The sequence below is a fragment of the Eretmochelys imbricata genome, chromosome 13 (assembly GCF_965152235.1).
Source record: "Eretmochelys imbricata isolate rEreImb1 chromosome 13, rEreImb1.hap1, whole genome shotgun sequence".
NCBI lineage: Eukaryota > Metazoa > Chordata > Testudines > Cheloniidae > Eretmochelys > Eretmochelys imbricata.
In genome coordinates, this window is record NC_135584.1 from 34,689,785 (window position 1) to 34,713,559 (window position 23,775).

Consider the following 23,775-nt stretch of genomic DNA (forward strand, 5'->3'; position numbering starts at 1 on the left):
CCTCCCTGCAGAGCAGTCCCACATCTTCTCTTCTCGTTCTCTTTTTATGGATGTGGCTGAAGAACCGGCTACTAGCTGTTTTCATTGCGAGTATAACTCATCCAGCCTTTTGGCAATTCTCTCTATCCCTGCATCCCCTTAAATACCAGTGTTCCAGCTATTCCGCCGTGGTTCTGTTACTCCTCGAGTGTCCGGTCTCATCTCCTGCACCACTTGGTCCAGTGCTTCCCCCCAGGCCCCTCCCATTCACATTGCGGCTGTTTCTCTCTGCCCTTGCCCAGGGTTCTAGCCAGATTGGGCACTGTCCCTCGGTTGCCTGTGTTCCTGCCCTCTGGGGTTCTTTACTAGAGCCTCATCTGCCAGATTTTCCTCTCCCTGTGTAATAAAACCGGGAGACGTGTCTCTATGTCCTAGTTTAACACTCGCTATCAATCAAGGCGAGAGGACATGGAGACAACGTGAGCTGGGAACCTGCTTCCACCATTCATGGTACCAAAGCTGCTCCAGTTCCCATCACCCCCTCATGCACCCCTGTGCCCCTCTTTGGCCCCATCCCCCGTCCACTCCACATGGCTCCAACCCCATCCCCCTGTCATTCTGACCTTCTCATCAACTCTGCTCTCCCGGTGTCTTCACCCCCAGCTGGGGAGATGAACCCAGCCGCTGATGGAGCAGAGAGTCCCCTGAATCTCCTGCTGCTCCTGGCTCCATTATATTGGCCCCAGCAGGGCAGGGCAGAGTGGGGTGGAGTAGGGGCAGCTGACTGGGCAGCACATGCGTCTACATGGCAGCAAGGAGCTATCAGGAGGGGTGTTAAACAATCCCCTGCCTTCACTGACTGGTCTTATTGTCCTGGCCCAGGAGCCAGAACAGGCTGCAAGTACTCCAAGGTCTTGTAACCTGCCCCGAACACCTGGGTTCTCTCCACGCAGCTTGGCAGCTCCAGGTGGGACTGGAGCCAGCTTGATCTGTGTTGTCTGGCCAGGGACCAGCGGCTCAGGGTTTATGGGCAGCAGGACTGGGTGAATTGCACTGAGCAGGGAAGGCCTGGCTGGGTCAGAAGGGCCTTTGATGGGGGAACATGAAAGCAACGGGGCTGGGGCATTTATGGGGGCAGAGAGGAATAGGCTGTTGGCTGAGCACCTGATAGGTGTGGGGGCATCTTGGACACTTGAAATCCAGCTCCTGAGGATGAGCCATCCAGCCTCCCACCGACAGGGAACGTTCACAGTGTGGCTAATGTTAGCCCAGCTACAGTCAGTCTTGAAAGAGAACAGATCCAGCTGCTGGAAGAAATTTGCCAGGGGTCAGGCTGGGTGATTGTGGGGTCCCGTCTGGCTCTGAAATCTGAGAACCTCAGTCTCTCTGTTCAGCCCCTTCTGTTATGGGCCATGGGGAGAACAGCACCTCTGCATTGCCCACAACATCCTCACTCACAGCACAGCATCCTCACTCACAGCACATAACATTCACAGCACTGCTGTAGGATCACGACTATCATCCAATCTCAGACTTCAGGGCTTCAGCTTGCAGGGGTCAGGAAGGCTTGGTGTATTCTGGGGATTTGAGTGCGTGTGTTGGGGGGGATGGGGAGGGGGGTCCATCTTCTTCTGAAGCATCAGGGATTGGCCATAGCTGGAGAAAGGACCTCGGACGGTGTGGTCCAGAGACTTCTGACTGGCTGGTGGGTTTTGCTCCCATGCACAGGGTCCGACCGATGGCCAGCTTTGGGTTAGGGAAGGAATCTCCCCCCTGTGGGGGATGACATCTGGGCATGTCTCAGTTAATCAATTCCCTGCCACGCGGGGTCCCCTTGGTCTCCTCCTGGTTCACAACACTTCAGTCTCCCAAGGACGAGAATGTTTTCCTCTCATTAAAGTCTTTAGCTTCAATGCAAGGGCACCTGGCTGGCGTTTAACAGCCTGTGCTGTACAGGAGGTCAGACGAGGTGATCTAATGGCCTCCCCTGGATTTAAACCCTGCAGAACTGTGAATCTCTGCCAGTCTAACTCTCCATGTGGGCAATCTTATTCCCAAATGAGTCTGCCTTTTTCTGGCTTCTCAGGCCCCATCTGGGCTTGGACGAGCACAGAGGTGGAAGCGTACAGGGGCTTAAAGCAAAACAGCATGATACCGGGCGCAAGCTACCAACATGTGCTTTAGTTAGGCTTGAGAAAACACTATATTTATTTGTCTGTAATGTTGACAGATAATCTCAATGTTTATTTGTTAGCAAATTTTCTATATTTATTTAAATTTTCACAGTTGCTTAAAATTATGGATTTTATTTTTATCCATTTCCATTTCTCCAGTTGTGGGAAATTAGATGGGGTCAGACATTCAGTTTGGGGGTGGGGGTGGGGGTCAGACAATAATTGTTTAATGCCAGAAGTCACTGCGATTCAAAAAGCTCAAATTTATCACCATTAAAACACAAATTGGCAGAATCACATGTGAAAATGTACAGAGTAAATCTCCTTAAATCAAACACCCAATAAGGTCTCAAGCTGCATTTTTCTTACTTTTACCTGTTTGTACATTTTGATTGTTGTTGATGGCTGGAAGTTGGAGCTAGACAAATTCAGCCTGGAAATAAGGGGTACATTTTTAGCGGGGGGGGGGGGGGGTAATTAATCAATGGAACGATTTACCCAGGGTCCTGGTGGATTCTCCATTGCTGACGATTTTTCAATCAAGATGAGATGTTTTTCTCAAAGCTCTGCTGTAGGGATTATTGTGAGGCAGATCTCTGGGTCACAGTGGTCCCTTCCGGCCTTGGGATCAACACCTGCCCCCAGTCTTCTGGTGTGTCTCTCTTCCATGGGGAAACAGCCACTTTGCTCCTTGAGACATTCTGTCTCCAGTCTGTAGGGGTGGGATTAGACACACCCCCAACCCTAGAGAGACGGGTATGTTAAGCTCCTGCCTTAGCCCACTCCGCCAGCTGCAGCAGGTTCTCAGGGCTACCTCCTGGTGGTCTCTCCTTCCCCAGCCCCTCTCCCTGGCACATCCAGCTGCAGCACCGACCCCAGAGGAGTTTGCTACTGGGGGAGCCCAGTTCCTGCTCTCCATTTCAATGGGCATGCCCCCCCCCCAGCAGGGGATCCCTGAGACACCACAGGGTGGGAGTGCAAAGAGGGCTCAGCCGAAACACAGGCGACTGTGGTTGTAAGGGGGACAGCAGGAGATAAGGGCAGTGCTTGCGACTCCTCCCAGTTTCCAGTACCGGGTTTACAATGGTGCCAAGGGGTCGTGGCACCAGGCCCACACTCAAAAGGGGCCCCGCCACCCAGACTGGGGCCCACCCTCCTGCTCCACCCCAAAGCCCTGTTTCTGCTCGGCTTCTTCCCCCAAGACCACACCCACTGCTTGGTCCTCTCTGCCCCTTCCCCCGCCTCACCCCCTGCACACTCCTCTCCATCCCCTCCCTTCATGCAGGGCCTCAGGGGGAAGAAGCCGAGTGGGGGCAGGGCCTTGGGGCAGATGACGGGCAGGGCCTCGGGGGGAAGAGGCCAAGTGGGGGAAGGGCCTCGGGGCAGATGACGGGCAGGGCCTCAGGGGGAAGAGGCCAAGGAAGGGTGGAGTCGTGGGGCGTAGTGTGGGGCAGGGCCATGCCAGCTTGGCATCATCCATAAATGTTATCAGCACGCTCTCCGCTCCATTACCCCAGTCATTAATGAAAATATTGCCTAGCACCGGACCCAGGACTGAGCCCTGCTGGATATGCCCTCCCAATTGGACAGTGACCCATTGATAACTGCCCTTTCAGCCAGGTCTTCCCACCAGATGTGCACTCACTTTATAGGAATTAAATCTAGACCCAATTTCCCTTGTTTGCTTGGGAAAACGTCATGTGGGACTGTGTCCCAAGCCTGACTTAAATACTTATTAAAAGCAGGTGTGGGGGGTCCCTTCTAGCCCTATGGAGACTTGAAGTGGAAGCAGAGGTGCCATAAATCTCAGACAATCTCATTCCCAGAGCGCCTTCCCCGACACATACCCCTGGAACCAGCTTAGCTGGGACCAGATGACACTTGGCGTTCCAGAGCCAGAAGGAACTGAACCCTTTCCCCCAACCCCACTGGTGCCCTCTAAGGGGAAAAGCCCCCCTAACTCATTCTTTGGCCCCCTGAACCACATGTCCAACAGACAAGGGGTTGGACCGGAACCAGAGCCCACTAGAGAGCCAAACACCTGTATCTGATGCCCCAACACCTCCTAGCCCTGCTGTCTGCAGAACTTGGAGGAGACTAGACAGGTGAGGATGGAGGAAGAGACACAGAGAGCGAGACAGAGGGCAGACTAATTACGCTGCATCACCTTCCAAGCCAGGCTGCATTTGCTGTGCTTTATTGCAGGAAATAGCAAGAAAATCCAGGTTGTAACAGCACCCAGGGGACATCTGGAAGCAATCGTTTCCCCACAGCATGTTCACAGGACAAAGACTGAAAAAGCACTGTAATGCGCTATGCCTGAGAGTGGGGCAGGTTATGGGCAGCTATACTGTATAATGGGCACTAGGGGGCAGCAGAGGGTGGGGGTGGGGAAGGGGCGCTATACTGTATCATGGGCACTAGGGGGCACCAGAGGGCGGAGGCGGGAAGGGGCGGCTATACTGTATAATGGGCACTAGGGGGCAGCAGAGGGTGGGGGTGGGGAAGGGGCGCTATACTGTATAATGGGCACTAGGGGGCAGCAGAGGGCGGGGGCAGGCAGGGGTGGCTATACTGTATAATGGACACTAGGGGGCAGCAGAGGGTGGGGGTGGGGAAGGGGCGGCTGTACTGTATCATGGGCACTAGGGGGCAGCAGAGGGCGGGGGCGGGAAGGGTCGGCTATACTGTATCATGGGCACTAGGGGGCAGCAGAGGGTGGGGGTGGGAAGGGGCGGCTATGCTGTATCATGGGCACTAGGGGGCAGCAGAGGGTGGGGGTGGGAAGGGGCGGCTATGCTGTATCATGGGCACTGGGGCAGCAGCGGAACAGGGTCTGGGGGGACTGACAGTGCTGTGCAATGGGCCCGAGCTATATCGCTCCGTCGTAGTGCACAGGGAGCCCCCCATCACAGGCGATGCGGATGTGTTGGGTGCTGGTGCCCCCGTTGTAGTTGCAGGGCGGTCTCTGTGATCCCCCCTGCAGCCGGCAGGTGGTGAGGGCGAAGGAGGCTTTGCTGACTCGCAGGTTCCTGCCTGCCGGGGTCCCCCCAAGGCCGCAGATGGTGGTGATGCTGGCCGCGCTGTCATGGATGAAGGTGTTGGTGAACTTGCAGACTGGCGAGGTCATGCCCCTGCGCTGCATCATCTGGTTGCAGTAGGTCCTGGTGTCCGGGGCGGCAGTCTTTGGGTAATCGACGTGCTGCCTCAAGAACTTCTCGTAGCGCGTCTCCCCCCTGGCCAGAGCCAGGCACGTGGCCAGCAAGACCAGCAGCAGTGTTGGGTGGGGTCCCCTCTGGGCCATGATACCTCTGCTGCTGGCTCGCCCTGCAGTGGGGAGGAAATGGGGGAATGGACAAAGGGGAGGGGACCTGTTTGCACCATGGGACCTGCACCCACTCATCCCCTCCAGGCCTTCCGCCCCGCCGGGGAGCTCCTTGCAGATTGCAGGCTAAGGCTGGCAGGCAGGCAGTCGCTTCGTGCCAAACTCCAGAACCTTATTTGCAGAGCATTAAAGTTACCCAGAATTGCCTCAGCCTCTGCCAGAACGTCAAATGCTCCTGAAACCACTAATTAAAGAATTAAGTGGAGCACACCAGCTCCGCCCCACAACCATCACTCAAAGAGGGCAGAGTTAAGGGTACAGGGCTGGGCTGCATTTACTAGGTTCCAGAAATTTGAGGGCTTTCTTTCTTTCTTTCTTTCTTTCTTTCTTTCTTTCTTTCTTTCTTTCTTTCTTTCTTTTCCCATATCTATCTATCTATATATCTATCTAGCTGAAGACACCCTTCCCAGCAGCCTGGTTCTGTGATACTGCCCTTCTCCATGGATTAAGGCAGCTCTCTCTTTTTGCCACGTGGATTCTGATTGGCTAGTGGCCAGTGGAGAATAAGAGAAGAGGGATTCCCACATTAGACCAGCTTGAGGGTCCAGCTAGCTCAGTATCTCCTCCCAACCTGTGGCCAATACCACCTGCTTCAGAGGAAGACCTCTGCCCTCTCCTCTCTCTTCTCCCCCACCTCTCATAGACTTTACAGCCAGAAGGGACCATCATGATCTCTGCACATTGCAGTCTGACCTGCAGGCCACAGAACCTCACCCACCCACCCCTGTGATAGACCCCAAATTTCCAACTGAGTTACTGACGTCCTCAAATCATGGTTTAAAAACTTCAGGTTCCAGAGAATCCTCCATTTACACTAGTTTAACCCCTCAATGACCCATGCCCCATCCCCCTGCGGTTCTGACCTTGTCACAGACTCTCTGACCTTCTCAGCTCCCAGTGCCTTCGCCCGAGCCTGAGAGATGGACCCAGTCGCTCACAGAGCGGAGAGTTCCCTGAGCCTGCAGCTATCCAGGTTCTGTTATACAGCCGCGGCCAGGTGGGGTTGGAGGAGCAGCACCTTTGGCTACGTGGCGGCACGGACCCAAGGCATCCGGGAGCAACAGGAAGAACCAGCTGGGTTGCAAACAATCTCATTCTTCCTGGCTTGGTCTCCGTGCCCTGACCCATGAGCTGGAACAAGTTGGAACTTCTCCAAGGTCCATGTGTGGATAAGGTCGTGGTCACACTGGACTCCCAGCTCCTCTGATCAACCCATGACATCTGGGTTCGTTCCATACAGCCTGGCAGCACCAGGTGTGCTTGGAGCTAGCTCAAGCCTTGCTATTCAGGGAGGAATGATTTGAGTATAAAAATATTTATCTTAAACAGGGAAATAATTAAGTTATCTGGCAGCTCTCAAGCCACTTCCTTAACAAATTCAGAAAGCCAGGAGTGACCTCTCCAAAGATTGTTGAGAAAACTCCATATGTTTACAGCCTGTCCAAGTATCATTTAAGTTTTAAAAGTCTTTAAAAAAAAAAAAAGCTGAAATACTTTTAAATGAAAAAGAGGAAACTGAGTTTCAACTCCTGGTAAAAATGGCAGGGTAGCTCAGGTGATGACATGAATACAAGACAGAGTTACAACTTTCACTTGAAAGAAATTCTGAACATTTCCTGCTCCAGAGACAAAAGCCACATAGCCGTCAAGTTGGAGAAGATGTACTGTTGCTAACACATTAGCAGGTTTAATAGATTCATAGATTCCCATGCCAGAAGGGACCATTGTGATCATCTAGTCTGTGACAGGGTGTGCATACCCCGCACTAGGCAGGAGAGGGTTAATCCCACACTTTGGGCAGACGAAGTCCCACCCCTCTGACCATGCTGGGCATGCTTCAACAGCTGTGCTAATATAAAGAAGAGCAGCCCAGCTCAGTCTGGACTGACTGCTGAGGAGGAAGGATGCTTGGTGGAGGCTCTAGCCCAGGAGCCATTACAGCTCTTACGTGTGGGAGCTGGAGATGGTGAGATTTAGACGGGACACCTGTTGCCTACAGATGATTGGCAGGTGTTGGAATCCCAGGGAGTAACCTGCATCAAGGAACCCTGACACCACATGGATGAGAGCTACAGGAAGCACAGCAGGAAGTAGCCCAGGGAAGTGGAGTGAGTAATATTTCCTGCCCATGGCAGGTCAGCGTGTTGTAGTTGAATTCCCCACTGACCCAGTGGTGGACCACTCTGCCACTATTAGGGCCCAAGGTCAAAAAGTGGTGGAGTCAGGTGGGCCCAGGTCCTGCTATCCTGCCTGCCACACCCATTCTGGTAGAAGCCTCCCAGATCTGGCCACTAGGCCACGCTGCCCTGCACTCGAGGGCCGCTGTGTTGACTCCGGCCACTAGGCCACGCTGCCCTGCACTCGAGGGCCGCTGTGTTGACTCCGGCCACTAGGCCACGCTGCCCTACACTCGAGGGCTGCTGTATTGTCTCTGGACATTGGGCCGCACTGTTGTGAGGCCCAGAACAGTCTGATAGACTGTAACCATGGTGTCACCACACCCACGATACACCCCACAGGGGGACGGGGTGTGCAAACACAGCCACATAGTCTGCCCTCTTGTAGAACATAGGCCAGAGGACTTCCCCAAATAGTTCGTAGAGCAGATCTTATACAAAAACATCCAGGCTTGATTTAACAATTGTCAGTAATGGAGAATCCACCACGACCCTTGGTGAATTGTTCCAATGACTAAATACACCTCCTTTGCCTCTGCATCACCATCTCAGAACTGCCCCTGGAACCCCTGAAGATTCACAGGTCTGTAGGGAAAACCCAAAGTTTGGCACTTGGACCCCCATCTCTGAAGAGAGTGGAACCTAAATCCACACTCCCCGCTGCTGCAAAGTCTCTTCGAATCATAGAATATCAGGGTTGGAAGGGACCTCAGGAGGTCATCTAGTCCAACCCTCCGCTCAAAAGCGGGACCAATCCCCAATTAAATCATCCCAGCCAGGGCTTTGTCAAGCCTGACCTTAAAAGCTTCTAAGGAAGGAGGTTCCACCACCTCCCTAGGCAACGCATTCCAGTGTTTCACCACCGTCCTAGTGAAAGTTTTTCCTAATATCCAACCTAAACCTCCCCCACTGCAACTTGAGACCATTACTCCTTGTCCTGTCCTCTTCTACCACTGAGAATAGTCTAGATTCTAGTCTAGAATCCCGGCTGCTCAGCCCTTTCCCCTCCCAGACGCCAGCGGAATTCTCCACTGGCTCAACCAACCTGGCTCACTGTCCAGTTTTTTATCCCATGTGGAAGGATCTGGGTGCAACAGGGTGTGGGAGCATGTCCAGGACTGTGGGAGAGAACTGAGCTGGGAGTCCCAGCTCCCTGAGTCAATGAGTACCCCAAGGGCTTACTCTCCACTGATTCCCGAGTAGACCAAATGGATCCTGCTGGTCTTGGCACAGACAATATTTCCCCACGTGCCAGGAGATGATAGCAAACAGCTGCTCCTGTAGCTTGGAGACTAGATTGCTAAACAAAGGGCTGTGGGTTGAAATCTCACTGCAGGATTTCCCCAAGGCATTTCATGCTGAGTGCTCTTGTTACACTTCCTGACTTTCCCCTAGGACACACAGATCCCCATAAACACAGACCACAGCCCTTTCTAGCAAAGTGCTTTATTGGAGGAAGCAGCAAGAGACTGCAACTCAGGAAAGGAAATTCCAGGATTCAGATCGATACATCTCTCTGATTATTTATTAATTGTAGTGGGTTAGTGCCTAGACGATCTGGTCACTGACCATGGCCCAAGTTCTGAACAAGCACAGAACAAAAAAGATGCGCCCACTCTCGAATAACTGATACGATTTGAATGACAGTACCACTTAGAGACCTCAACTGAAACAGAGGCATGTTTGTGTTCTAGTTATGGTACAGACACAAGATGAGAGCCAATCCGTGCCACAAGGAGCTTCCATGCTAAAGAGACTTGATGGACAACGTATGGGGAAACTGAGGCACAGAGACTTCAAGTGATTTGTGCAGGGTCACAGAATTGGGTCAGAGGAAGAATAAAAAATAAGACTCAGGTATCCTGAGTCCCAGGTTTGTCCTTGAGCCACTGTACCAGCAGCACATAAAGGACGGGGAAGGGGCGGCTATACTGTATAATGAGCACTAGGGGGCAGCAGAGCTTGGGGGTGGGGAAGGGGCGGCTATACTGTATAATGAGCACTAGGGGGCAGCAGAGCGTGGGGGTGGGGAAGGGGCAGCTATACTGTATAATGAGCACTAGGGGGCAGCAGAGCGTTGGGGTGGGGAATGGGTGGCTATAGTGTCAAGTGGGCAGTGGGGCAGAAGAGGGTGCGGGTGGGGTAGGGATCTAAGGGATTTAAGCTGCTGAACTCCCAGTCGCACCAGCGAGGGACCTGGCCCCATTGGGTCCTAATTTCTTTAAACTCAGATGAAATTGCCAACCTCACTGTCCCTCCCCCCTCTCGCCTCCTTGCCCCTAGAGCTGTGTTTTATAGTGCACGGGCAGCCCTCCCACGCATGCCACCCGGATCCGCTGGGTGCTGGTTCTCCCGCGGTAGTTGCAGGGGGGTCTCTGAGCGCCCCCTGCCACCCGGCAGGTGGTGATCTCAAAGGGCGCGTTGCTGTCGTAGTAATTCTCGGTGCTGGGGGTGCCCCCTGAGCTACAGACGCCATCCACCTCGGCTGGCCCCGCGTGGATGAAGGTGTTGGTGGGTTTGCAGGCATCAGCTGTCAGGTTCCTCCGCGGCATCAGGAGGTTGCAGTAGCGCCGGGCGTCCGGGGCGCTGGTCTTCGGGAAGTCCACGTGCTGCCGGTGGAATTTCTCGTGGCGCGTCTCCCTCCGGCCCAGAGCCAGCCAGGCGGGCAGCAAAACCAGCAGCAGCAGCAATGCTGGGCGGGGTTCCTTCAGAGCCATGGCTGTCTGTGGGGGGAAGCATGGGCAGAGGTGGAGGTCTAGTGGATGAGAGCAGGGCGGGCTGGGAGCCAGGACTCCTGGGTTCTCTCCCCAGCTCTGCGAGGAGAGTGGGGGCTGGTGGGTTAGATCGGAGGGACTCCGGGGTTGTATGCCTGCCTTGGGGAGGAGAGGGGTCTACTGGTTAGAGCAGGGGGAGCTGGGAGCCAGGACTCCTGGGTTCTCTCCCTAGCTTTGGGAAGGGAGTGAGTTCTAGTCAGATTGCAGGGCAAGGCGGGGAGTTAGGAGCCCTGGATCTGGGGCGACTGCTCTCTTTCACCCCTAGTTTCCTCAGGTGTACAATGGAGCTAAACCCATTGACCCCAGCTGGGGATCTGCCCCCACCAATTTTAAACTTCAACTCATGGAGCTGTTTCTTCTCCACACAGTGAATATTATGTGACAGGCCTTTTGGATCCGTGTTTCACTCTTTAGACCTGTTCCATATTACTCTATTTAGCACACTTCCTACGGATCATCTACAATACGAGGTTCCCTGAGCCTTCTTGCCTAAATACACTGGTCAGCTTAGGCCCCGATCTTCAACTCACCCCAGTCCTGATGCCTCGGTTTCCCTTGGAGTATGGATCAGCCGCCTGCAAAGTGTCTGAGGCTCCGTACTTTCTGGGTGGGTGTTATATACCGAGCCTGGCTGGAGAGAAAGACACTGCGGGGGCAGCTGCACTCAGAGAAATATCCTACTGGCCAGCGTTGCACAATCCGTGACCCTGGGAAACACTGAGGCACCAGCCCAGGGGGAAGCTGAATAAACAATGCTGCTAATGAGGGTCAAATTCTTCTCTCTGTTACATGGGAATCTGGCTTTGACGCTGTGTAATGGTCTCCTACTGCAGCCACCTCTGGGGTGGAGCCTGGAAAATGGGGAACAGCTGCCCAGGTCAGGGCTGGAGGTGAAGATATCCTCTTGACAACACGGCAGGAATTTGGGGAGGGGTAATGTTCTGCCCTGAGCTGGGAGCTAGCCAGGACACTGGGCTTTGTGTAGGGGATTTGGGAGCCCCAATCTCATTCATTTTAATAGGAATTGGGGCTCCAAATCCCTGTAGCAGCTTTGGAAATAGCCTGAATCACCGTTCTTCAGTTTCCCCACTGGCCAAATCCCATGGCTAGGATACTCTCAGCTTGAATGGCCACAAACAGAGACGAAGGCCTACCGGAAATGCAGCATAGCACCTCTCCGGGGCATTGAGGTCAGTGCTGATTGTTCAGGGAGAGCTCCCCCTACTGAGTCACTCGCACCATACAGTCCAATATTTGGTTGTCCCATCATGACACCGATCCAGACTGCACCTGGCCTGTCGTAAAAACCAACTCAGCAGAGGAGAGATCATCAGCCCACTCTGAACCCCTGGGAAAAGTTCACAGGGAAGAAATGTTTGGAAATGTTGCTATTTGCGAGGCCCTCTGGCAACGTGGGCTCGTCCCCCGGCCAAGTGAGGCCCCATCGGGAAATCAGTGTTCTGAGAAAGCAGAGATAATTAATTCCAAACTTCCCAGAGCTGGGACTTGCTGGAAACGGAAGGAACGCAGTCCAGCCGCCAGTGGGGCGATTAATGGTGGGGTCATAGCAGGACTCTGAGTCCCTCCTAAGACACTGGATCTGGGGGGGTTGGTCTGTGTGGGGAGTGTGGGTCCCACTTGGGAGGTGAAGGGATCCGGGGTGGGCCGGCCCGGTGACACAGAACAGCTGTGCCTAGAGAATGGAGGGGGACAACGGGTCTCTAGCAGCTGAGACATAGCTGGCCATGTGGCAGAGCTGTGTCCAACTGGGGCTTTGTCTGGTTGCTCTGAGTCCCCGAGCCAGTCACGGGTAGAGGATTGGCGAAGGGGGGAGTGGGTGCCAGAGGGAAGGGCAGGGGTTCACTCCAGTGCCATGAGGCTGTATTGTCACAGTGAGGTGCTGTGTAGTTAATGCTGCTCAGGGGTCTGTCCGAGATGGGTACGGGGCCCCAAGGGAGGGATCAGGGCAGTACCAGGGTGGCGGGACAGCTCCTGAAAAAAAGGGCCAGGCCGGTGGTCCAGAGTGTCCTGGCACCACATGAGCACTGGTAGGGATACATGCTGTGTATGGGGGCTCTAATCAGTAGGGGGCAGTCTCCTCTGGCAGTCAGTGCTGACCCCCATGCCCCAGCATGGCATTAGTGGGTGCTGTGCTGCAGGGAGCGGGGAGGGAGATCATTAGAAGGCGCTCTCCCCTGGCGGTCAGTCCTGGCCCAAATGCAGGGTTAGGGGGCACAGTGCTGCAGGGATTAGGGCAGGGGGCTCAGTAGGGGGTGCTGTCCCCTGGCAGTCAGTGCTGGCCCCAGTGCAGTGTTAGGGGCCTGTGCTGCAGAGAGTGGGCAGGGGGGATCAGTGGGGGGTGCTGTCCCCTGGCAGTCAGATCTGGCCCCAATGCCCCAGCATGGCACTAGGGGGAGCTGTGCTGCAGGGAGTGGGCAGGGGGATCAGTGGGGGGTGCTGTCCCCTGGCAGTCACTGCTGGCCCCAATGCCCCAGCATGGCACTAGGGGGAGCTGTGCTGCAGGGAGTGGGCAGGGGGGTCAGTGGGGGGTGCTGTCCCCTGGCAGTCACTGCTGGCCCCAATGCCCCAGCATGGCACTAGGGGGAGCTGTGCTGCAGGAAGTGGGCAGGGGGGTCAGTGGGGGGTGCTGTCCCCTGGCAGTCACTGCTGGCCCCAATGCCCCAGCATGGCACTAGGGGGAGCTGTGCTGCAGGGATTAGGGCAGGGGGGTCAGTGGGGGGTGCTGTCCCCTGGCAGTCAGTGCTGGCCCCAGTGCAGTGTTAGGGGCCTGTGCTGCAGAGAGTGGGCAGGGGGGATCAGTGGGGGGTGCTGTCCCCTGGCAGTCAGATCTGGCCCCAATGCCCCAGCATGGCACTAGGGGGAGCTGTGCTGCAGGGAGTGGGCAGGGGCGTCAGTGGGGGGTGCTGTCCCCTGGCAGTCACTGCTGGCCCCAATGCCCCAGCATGGCACTAGGGGGAGCTGTGCTGCAGGGAGTGGGCAGGGGGGATCAGTAGGGGGTGCTGTCCCCTGGCAGTCACTGCTGGCCCCAATGTCCCAGCATGGCACTAGGGGGAGCTGTGCTGCAGGGAGTGGGCAGGGGGGATCAGTAGGGGGTGCTGTCCCCTGGCAGTCACTACTGGCCCCAATGCCCCAGCATGGCACTAGGGGGAGCTGTGCTGCAGGGAGTGGGCAGGGGCGTCAGTGGGGGGTGCTGTCCCCTGGCAGTCAGATCTGGCCCCAATGCCCCAGCATGGCACTAGGGGGAGCTGTGCTGCAGGGAGTGGGCAGGGGGGTCAGTGGGGGGTGCTGTCCCCTGGCAGTCACTGCTGGCCCCAATGCCCCAGCATGGCACTAGGGGGAGCTGTGCTGCAGGGAGTGGGCAGGTGGGTCAGTGGGGGGTGCTGTCCCCTGGCAGTCACTGCTGGCCCCAATGCCCCAGCATGGCACTAAGGGGTGCTTGTGCTACAGGCAGTGGGGCAGGGCCTCAGTAGGGAGCGTTCTCCTGTGGCAATCAGTGCTGGCCCCAATGCACTAGGGGGCGCTATGCTGCAGGGAGCGGGGTTGGGGGCTCAGTAGGGGGAGCTCCCCACTCACATTCACTGCTGGCATTACTGACCAGGTCCACTTGCCACCCCCCTCCACTCTAACCAGGTGGCATATCCCTCCGTGGCACATGCCAACTCCCAGGGGTGGGCACAATCCCCCCCTCCCCCGGTGCCTTATATAATTCCTCATCCTTTGTCTCCCACTTCGCTGTGACTTGGCTATAGCGGGCGGGTTCTCCTCTGCCTGGCTCCTTGGGCTGGGGTACCAGCCACATGTGTGTCCGCGATGCAGAATTGCTTTAGGGTGTGATGGCACCCAGCATGGGGGGTGCTATGGGGGCAGTGGGTGCAGAAGGGGAGTCGCAGGAGCAGGAGGGGCTGAAATGGGGGGAATGTGGCAGAGAACCACAGGAGAAGGGCTTGGGGAGGAGGGGTGTGAGGGACTCCAGGGTGGGGGGAACTGAGTCTGATGTCTCAGGAACTTGGTATCTTCAATGAAATCCGTGAAATCTACAAGAGTTTCCTCTGCCCATGGCCCAGAGTCGAGTGTGCATGGTGGGGCAGCACCCGGCTGGGGAGGGGTGAATGACCCTAGGAGCCCTGGCTCTGTGCTCAGGGGTTAACACCCAGGGCTGCTAAACCAGGGGTTGGAAATTCAACTCTCCAAGGAGCCCTGTGTCGCCCTTCAGTGAATTTGTCTAGTCCATGTTGCCCTCCACCCAGAACTGGCAACAATCCCAGCCATGCCCCTGCCCTTGGCACCGTGCTTTGCAGATACAGAGCATGTGACATTGCAGATCACGCTTCCAGGGTCTCCCTCTGTAAGTGGCCTCCCCACTGGGAGAGGGAAATATAGGCTGAGCTGGGGTGGGGGGGGAAATAGCTCCCCAGCCTTCAAAGGGCGATCTCAAGCCAATCCCCCGCTATGGGGCTGGATTGTAGCAGGTGCCCCCTGAGCCAGCCAGTGCCCCCTGATCTGGGGCTGGATTGGAGCCAGCGCCCCCTAGAAGGGAAAGACCCTGTGTCCCATTCCCTGCCAGCCAGTCCCCTGGCCTGTGGCCAGATCAGAGGTTGGGCCCCCTAAATAACCCCACGACAATCCAGCCGTGCTCTCTGAAGGTCATTGGGGCAGCTGTTCACCCCGTGCCACGTGCCCCACAAACAGGCGCCAGGCCGTTCTGCGTTGGCAGCATTGTATTGCTAGTGGCAGCCAGAGAATCGAACTCCCCAACAGCATCACCCAATCCCACTGCAGAAATAACCTCCCCTTCCGCTTTCCCCTTCAGCTCAGGTCACAGCCTCATCTTATACCCACATGAGAGACGTCAGAGCCAGGGACGAGACCCCAAGCGCCTCCCAGTTCTACCCTAGCTCCGGCCTAGCAAATCTCATTGCCTGGGGAGCTCCAGGGGGAAGGGGGGACGACGGAAGAGGTGTTAACCTCTCCCACAGTGCCCCCCATTTCTACCCGGACCAGCAGCCCCCTTCCCATCTTAGTCCTGTGGTGTCTGGCCACACAAGGCTCAGCTGGTTCCACATCCCCCAGTGACAGGGCCAGATCCAGTCATGCAGATTTAGACAAATCCAAGGGGGTTGTGGGAATTTGATCAGATTTGGGGGGCTAAAACTGGCCCCTCAATGAAATGGTCTGAGGTTTCAGAGCTGCTCGTCCTCTTCCACTCCTGGTGGGTTCGGGGCAGCTCCAGCCCAAGTCCAGGCCAGTTGTGTTTGGATCCTGCCCAGTGAGGTGGGTCCTGGGCTCAGACTGAGGGTCTCTGTGCCAGCTGAGGGGGCTGGCACCCGGATCTTCATTTGTGTGGATGGAGACTGGACACCCAGCGTGGGAAATCCCCCCCGCCGGCCCCAAGCTGCTGACCTGTGGGATAAGGGGAGGCACTGAATGTCCCTGTGGAGACCCATGGCGGGCGTTGCCCAGGAGGGGCAGGTAAGGGCAGGTATGGGGACAGGGAGCCTCCAGCAACAGAGGGCTGCTCAGGATCAAAGCGGGGGTTGGGGGAAGAAGGGGGATCCCTGCTCCCCGCTCATGGCAGGTACGTTGGCTGTAAGTGCACAGGCAGCCCCTTGGCACAGGCCACGCGGATCTTGGTGTTGCCGATTGCAGCCCTGTATCTACAGTGCCCCGGACGGGAGCGGGGCAGCGCCCGGCACGTGGTGACGTTGAAGGACTCCAGGCTGTCGTAGAGGTTGAGGCTAACGTGTGTCCCTCCATGGGCACAGATGGCCTGGAGCTGGCCAGCGGGGGCATGGATGAAGGTGTTGCGGCGCTTGCAGAAGACGCGGGTCAGGCCCCGGCTCTGCATCATGCGATTGCAGTAGAGCCGGTCGTTGGCAGCCCTGGTCTTGGGGCTGTCGAAGTGTCGGATCACGAACTGCCGGTAGCTGGCACCTTTGCTGAGCTGGGCAAGGCTGGCAGCCAGCAGGACCAGGGTCAGGAAGAGCAAGGGGCGGGGTCCCTTCAGGGCCATGGCCGTGTCTGTCACTGGATCGACCTGCAGTAGGTAGTGGAGGGAGATGGATGGAGAGAGCGCTGGGTGGGGATCTGCCTCCTCCATGGAACCACCTGGGCCGAAACCTCACCCCCTGCCAGTCCATTCTACCCTTAAAGCCTCATTAACCTGACCAAGATCAGGGCCCACATTGTGCCAAGCACTGCACATATCCAGAGAAAAACTCTTACAGTCTAAATGGGCAAAGCACACCAAGAAAGGGTTGTTCTTCCCATGTTACAGATGGGGAAACTGAGGCACAGAATAGTTAAGGCTCAGCTTTGCAGCTCTAATTTGGTGGCTTGGGTCCCAGGGGTGTACATGAGGGTTTGGCCTCAAGACTCCTTTAAGGGGTTTGAAAATCCCATCCTAAGACACAGAGAATGAAACCCAGGTCCCCTAAACCCCAGTGGGAAGCCTTGGCCACAACCCCAGCCTGCCACTAACTCTTTGCTTTACCTGTTTGTCCACAGTGCATCCTTCGTCCGCACTCCCAGCTCTCCTGCTTCTGCAACCCTAGATCCTACTCCTCTCCCAGAGTGGGAGAGAGAACCCAGGAGTCCTGGCTCCCAGCCTCCCACTTCTAACCACTAGACCCCACTGCCCCAGGAGAGATTCAAAGGAGTACTGACTCTAGATCTCACCTCCTCGTTCTTTTACCGTCTTGCCAAGATTGTGATCTCAGCTGCCTGGGGGTCAATCCAGAGTCACCCCTGCGTACAGTGAGATCAAGGCCGGATTCTGTGCCCAGCCCCTCTGGGGTCAATCTGCAATGACCCTCCCTCTGCATTTCCCCCCGGCTGGGTCTGTTCTCAGCTCACCCAATTCCTGGGGCTCCCGTCAGAGATGGATCCAGCTGCCAGCAGAGCTGAGAGTCTCTGAGTCTCCTTCCCCTTCGGGTGTCATTATATAGAGCACGACCAGGCAGCTGTGGGTGGGATGGGGCAGCTCCTCCCACCCAGGGCCCCAGAGATTCCGGGTGTGGCAGGGAGTTAGGGGAGAAGTGGGCACAGGGCAGGGTCCTGAGACACTGTGAACCCCACAGCCACAGTGCCTGGTGCATCTCCCCCTGTTATCCTCAGCCCAACTCCAAACTGTGGAGAGAACCCAGGAGTCCTGACTCCCAAACCCCCTGTTCTAACCCACTAGCCGCCACTCCCCTCCCCGAACCAAGTTAGAACCCAGGATTCCTGGCTCCCAGCCTCTCTAACCACACAGTCCTGGTGCCCTGTTACAGGTTTTGCCCCTAATTGGGTGCCCTGGATACCCCATAACCACAACCCCCATCCCTGGCCAGGTCCCTGGATAGGGTTCCCAACTTTCTAATTGCACAAAACCGAACACCCTGCCCCACCCCCTGCCCCAGCACTTCCCTGAGGCCCTGCCCGCCTTCTACAAGGCCCCACCCCCAACTCGTACCTTTCCCCCTCCCTCCATCGCTGACTCTCCCCCACCCTCACTCACTTTCACCAGGCTGGGGCAGGGGGTTGGGGTACAGGGGGAGCATGAGGACTCTGGCTGTGGGTGCGGACTCTGGGTGGGGCCAGAAATGAAGGGTTCAGAGTGTGGGAGAGGGCTCTGGGCTGGGGCAGGGGGTTGGGATGTGGAGGGGAGGGGTAATGGCTCTGTCTGAGGGTGCTGGCTCTGGGGTGGGGCTGGAGATGAGGGACTTGGGGTGCAGGACGGGGCTCCGGGCTGGGGCAGGGGGTAGGCATGCAGGGGGGGCGAGGGCTCCAGCTGGGGGTGAGGGCTCCGGGGTGGAGCCGTGGTTGGGGAGTGGAGGGTCTGGGGTGCAGGCTCTGGGAGGGAGTTTGAGTACAGGTGGGGACTCCGGGCAGGGGGATGGGGTCCGGGGTCCCGCGGCACTTATCACAGCTCCCAGGAAGCACCCACGAGGTCTCTGTGGCCCCTAGGCGCAGGGAGGCTCCGTCCGTGCGCTGTCCTCACACCTGCAGGCGCTGCCCCCGCAGCTCCCACTGGTCACAGTTCCTGGCCAATGGGAGCTGCAGAGCCGGCACTCGGGGTGGGGGCAGCGCGCGGAGCCTCCCTGCACCTAGGGGCTGCAGGGACCTGGCGGCTGCTTCGTGGAACCATGTGGAGCCAGGGCATGCAGGGAGCCTGGCACCCGCCTTAGGCCCGGGCCCCTGCTGTGTCACTGACCGCACTTTTAATGGCCCAGTCCGCCAGGGTCCCTTTTCGACCTGATGTTCCAGTCGAAAACAGGACGACTGGCAATCCTAGCCCTGGACATCGCAAGGGGCAGCGACCCAGCCAGGGGAGGGACAGGCCTGGCTGCTGGAAATGCCCGTGCCCAGCAGAGCCAGTGGGAGCCGGGGCCTGGCTCCCCCAGTACCACCTGAGCCCCAGGGCCTGGGGGAAGGGTGAGGGCATGTAGACGGGGGGACTGGCTGCCAGCACCAGCCTGGCCTTGGAGCTTGGAGTTGTCTCTCCTGGATCTGGGACCTGCCCACTGCTGGTGAGGGCTGGGAGCCAGGACTCCTGGGGTCTATCCCAGCTCTGGGTGGGCAATGGGGTCTCATGTGTGTTTGGTAGGTTACGAGACAATGTCCCTTTGGGGTCACCTGCTCATCGCCCTCTGTGCTGTCACAGCGGCTGCCAGCCCTGCTACAGCAAAGGTTAAGACCAGCTCCCCGTTCAAACCTCAGCTCTCCTAAGTGCTCTAAAATCCACACAGGTACTTGGCTTGCCAAGAAATTTGGTGTGGGCCCCTGGGGATGGGGGGAAGCTGGGGTGACTGACCCAAACTTAGGGTCATTTGAGGAAGGGGTTCCTCATCCCTGAACAAAACAGCCTGGCTTAAAGTGCCTGGATTGTCCAACTTGGTGCGGAGCTGGGGCTCAAACCCAGACCATGACCATAACCCTAGGGTCTTGGGGCCTCCCACCCCCCAAAGAGCAGGCCGCATACTAGCCCTTTGTGGGGACAAAACTGAGAATGGTACGAGACAGAGAGTTTGAATCTCATGACAGGCAACGAACACACCTAACGCTCATGCCCCAGACGGATCATACGGCAAGTGCAGAGAGGGCTGAGCTAGCCAGCCCTGCCATGCGCTGCCTGGGCCCAGGAGCAGGCTGGGCTGGGCTGGCCTGGGCTGGCCTGGGCTGGCTGGGCCCAGGGGGATCAGGGCCCAGGAGGGATCTGTCTCCACTGGCACCAGCTATGGGGGTCCTGCCAGGCCCCTCTGTGCCAGATCCTGTCCCATTCACCCTGCAGTGTCTCACGGTGCTCATGGGCTCGGGGCTTTGACACCCCCCAGTCCCGTGGCCAGCCCAGATCTGGCCCAACAGGGCTGATCACGACCCTGTCAGCCTGGACCGGCCCCCTCCCAATCTGCACTGCCCAGCCCGCTGGCATGCTGGGTGTCGATTGATGGTTTGGCCGTTGCTGGATCCCTCCCTGTGGTCTGGGGCAGGCTGCTCTCCCTGGGACTCGGGGGAGGGGGGCAAAACCCTGCACGTACAGAGGAAGTTTCAAAACCTGGGATGGGGCAACGGGCTAATGGGTGGTGACTCCATAGGCCGGTGGGATGTGCCAACGGCTGCTTGTTCCCCACTGTTAACGGCAGAGCCCTGCTCCCACGTGGAGTGTCGTTGTGGTGTTGGGAGCGGGGCAGAGGAGGGAATGATGCCAGGTTAACAATGGGATGCAGTGGCAGGAAAGGCTGGTGTCCTCCTGAGATGGATTACCAGAAGTGTTATATGCAAGACACGGGAAGGAATTGTCCTGCTCTACTCGGAATTAGTGAGGTCCCACTTGGGGTCCTGTGCCCAGTTCTGGGCACCAAACTTTAGGAAAGGTGTGGACAAACTGAAGATAGTCCAGAGGAGAGCAACACAAATGATCAAAGGGTTAGAAAACCTGACCTGTGAGGAAAGGTTAAAAACTGGGCAGGTTTAGTCCTGAGAAAAGAAGACTGAGGGGGAGCTGAGAACAGCTTTCAAATCTGTGCAGGGCTGTTCTGGAGGAGACAGACATCCATCATTCTCCGTGTCCAGTTCTCCGTGTCCAGTGGGGACGGGACAAGAAGTAATGGCCTGAGTCTGAAGCCAGGGAGATGTAGGTTGGATATTAGGAAAAAGTTTCTAATGCTCAGAGTGGTGAAGCTCTGGACCAGACTCCCAAGGGGGGTGGGGCGTTGGTATCACTGGATAACCCCCTGTCAGGGCTGGTCTAGGGTTACTTGGTCCTATCTCTGCACAGGGGTCTGGGCTTGATGCTCTCTCAAGGTCACTTCCAGCCCCACATTTCTGTGCTTCTATGGCTGCTCTGCTTGCCCTGCTGTTCGGGGGAGCTGCAGGGCAGTGGGTGAAGGGGGCAGGGGTAGGAGATGCCAGTTGTGCCTCCGTGCTGTAAACCCCTTGGGGACAGAGCCTTGTAGATGGTCATGAGTCCCAAGGAAACATCGAGCCCCATACAGACTTTGGCTACAACTAGATGAGCCATTCACTGGAAAACCTCAGATGAAACCTCTTTGCTCCCAGATCCCCCTCCCTGACAAACACCCACAGCTAGCCAGACCCTGCAGAGCTGGGCCCAGACTGTACCTGGTGCTCCAGAAATAAACATTTCCTGTGCCCCATTCCCCAGCGGCCACTGAGCAGCCCAAGCTGGGGCCACACTGGAGCCTGTAACCCATGGGGACTGGTGCCCCCTTGTGGGGAATGGCCCTGTACTGCATTCCCCGTCCCATTTCCCCACCTGCATCTGGACTGGAGCCAGATTCCCCTAAAGAGGAGAGGCCCTGGAATCCAGTCCCCAAACCCCTGAGTGAGCCAGGACCCCGATCTGGGATTTGATCATGGTCACTGCACCGCAATGAGTCATATCTGCTCCTTCACTCATCCCTTTAAATAACTTAGCCATGTTCCCAAAAGAGCCCGAGGATTTGAGATCTCCAGATGCAGTGACTCTGCCCCAGCCCCCCAAACACACCGACTCGTTCTGCATTGGCAGGAAAGTGTTTTATTGCAAGAAGCAGCAAGGAAACAAAACTCAGGGACAGCTTCCAGGGCCCCGCCTGGGACAATCTTCTCCCCACAACCTGCCCCCAATACTTAGTAGATGCGGGATGGGAGTAGGGTGGCTGTACAGTATAATGGGCAGTAGGGCAGCAGAGGGTGGGGGTGGGGAAGGGGCGGCTGTACTGTATCATGTGCACTGGGGCAGCAGAGGGTGGGGGTGGGGAAGGGGCAGCTATACTGTATCATGGGCACTAGGGGGCAGCAGAGGGTGGGGGTGGGGAAGGTGCGGCTATACTGTATAATGGGCACTAGGGGGCAGCAGAGGGTGGGGGTGGGGAAGGGGCGGCTATACTGTATCATGGGCACTAGGGGGCAGCAGAGGGCGGGGCGGGAAGGGGCGGCTGTACTGTATCATGGACACTAGGGGGCAGCAGAGGGTGGGGGTGAGGAAGTGGCGGCTGTACTGTATCATGGGCACTAGGGGGCAGCAGAGGGTGGGGGTGGGGAAGGGGCAGCTATACTGTATCATGGGCACTAGGGGGCAGCAGAGGGTGGGGGTGGGGAAGGTGCGGCTATACTGTATAATGGGCACTAGGGGGCAGCAGAGGGTGGGGGTGGGGAAGGGGCGGCTATACTGTATCATGGGCACTAGGGGGCAGCAGAGGGCGGGGCGGGAAGGGGCGGCTGTACTGTATCATGGACACTAGGGGGCAGCAGAGGGTGGGGGTGAGGAAGGTGCGGCTATACTGTATAATGGGCACTAGGGGGCAGCAGAGGGTGGGGGTGGGGAAGGGGCGGCTATACTGTATCATGGGCACTAGGGGGCAGCAGAGGGCGGGGCGGGAAGGGGCGGCTGTACTGTATCATGGGCACTAGGGGGCAGCAGAGGGTGGGGGTGGGGAAGGTGCGGCTATACTGTATAATGGGCACTAGGGGGCAGCAGAGGGCGGGGGCGGGAAGGGGCGGCTATACTGTATCATGGGCACTAGGGGCAGCAGAGGGCGGGGGCGGGAAGGGGCGGCTATACTGTATCATGGGCACTAGGGGGCAGCAGAGGGTGGGGGTGGGAAGGGGCGGCTATACTGTATCATGGGCTCTAGGGGGCAGCAGAGGGCGGGGGTGGGAAGGGGCGGCTATGCTGTATCATGGGCACTGGGGCAGCAGCGGAACAGGGTCTGGGGGGACTGACAGTGCTGTGCAATGGGCCCGAGCTATATCGCTCTGTCGTAGTGCACAGGGAGCCCCCCATCACAGGCAATGCGGATGCGTTGGGTGCTGGTGCCCCCGTTGTAGTTGCAGGGCGGTCTCTGTGATCCCCCCTGCAGCCGGCAGGTGGTGAGGGCGAAGGAGGCTTTCCTGTCTCGCAGGTTCCCACCTGCTGGGGTCCCCCCAGAGCCGCAGATGGTGGTGATGCTGGCAGCGCTGTCATGGATGAAGGTGTTGGTGAACTTGCAGACTGGTGAGGTCATGCCCCTGCGCTGCATCATCTGGTTGCAGTAGGTCCTGGCGTCCGGGGCGGCAGTCCTTGGATAATCGACGTGCTGCCTCAAGAACTTCTCGTAGCGCGTCTCCCCCCTGGCCAGAGCCAGGCACGTGGCCATCAAGACCAGCAGCAATATTGGGTGGGGTCCCCTCTGGGCCATGATACCTCTGCTGCTGGCTCGCCCTGCAGTGGGGAGGAAATGGAGGAATGGATAAGGGGGAGGGGACCTGTTTGCACCATGTGACCTGCACCTACTCATCCCCTGCACAGCAATGGGGCATATAAGTGGCAAACAGCAGAGAGGCTAACAGAGGGAGTTTTCCTTAGAGCTGGCCCGGGGAGTGCCTACAGAGGCTTACATCTTGCCGGCTTCTCTGAGTAGTTACTACAACTCCTCAGGAAGCTCATAGAAGGAAGGTAATATGGATGGGGAATGTTCAGCTGTTGTGACCTGCACTGGATGTGCCATGTTTGTCTTTCTTCCACAGTACAGAAACGACTTTATCTGTACAAAGTGCAAGCTGGTCTCCATACTGGAAGTGAAGGTTCGAGGTCTGGAGAAACAAGTGTTGACCCTGTGTTGCAAAAGAGAAACTGAAGATTTCCTGGACGGACGTCAGGATATGCTTCTATGGGCACAATGTTCTGAAGATTCAGAGCAGGCTGCGCAGTGGGGAGAGGATAATGGTGAAGAAATTTGGCAGCATGTGACCTCCAGAAGAAGAAAGGGGAGTGTCCATGTACCAGCACATACAGGTAAACAACC

The 23,775-nt window shown here is 57.2% G+C and overlaps 1 protein-coding gene and 3 pseudogenes across 3 annotated transcripts; all 4 read right to left on the reverse strand.

Moving 5' to 3' along the window:
• Positions 1–5,025: 5,025 nt before the first annotated feature.
• LOC144273622 (ribonuclease pseudogene) lies at positions 5,026–5,457 on the reverse strand (annotated as a pseudogene).
• A 4,537-nt stretch (positions 5,458–9,994) lies between these two features.
• Positions 9,995–10,432, reverse strand: LOC144273858 (ribonuclease pseudogene; annotated as a pseudogene).
• A 4,789-nt stretch (positions 10,433–15,221) lies between these two features.
• LOC144273517 (ribonuclease pseudogene) lies at positions 15,222–17,396 on the reverse strand (annotated as a pseudogene). 2 transcript variants are annotated; one of them, XR_013347767.1, is made up of 2 exons: positions 17,363–17,396; positions 15,222–16,544 (listed from the first exon to the last, which is right to left on the reverse strand). The product of XR_013347767.1 is annotated as a ribonuclease pseudogene, transcript variant X1 (transcript). The 2 variants fall into 2 exon arrangements; XR_013347768.1 differs by lacking the exon at positions 17,363–17,396 and adding an exon at positions 17,186–17,223.
• Positions 17,397–22,737: 5,341 nt separating this feature from the next.
• LOC144273835 (ribonuclease) lies at positions 22,738–23,169 on the reverse strand. Its single transcript, XM_077832532.1, has one exon. It carries the CDS (start codon positions 23,167–23,169, stop codon positions 22,738–22,740), a length of 432 nt encoding a protein of 143 aa, XP_077688658.1.
• Between the last annotated feature and the right edge of the window lie 606 nt (positions 23,170–23,775).

What these genes read in the sequence shown, in the direction of transcription:
- LOC144273835 (XM_077832532.1), bottom strand. Translation starts at nt 23,169, where the DNA reads ATGGCCCAGAGGGGACCCCACCCAATATTGCTGCTGGTCTTGATGGCC.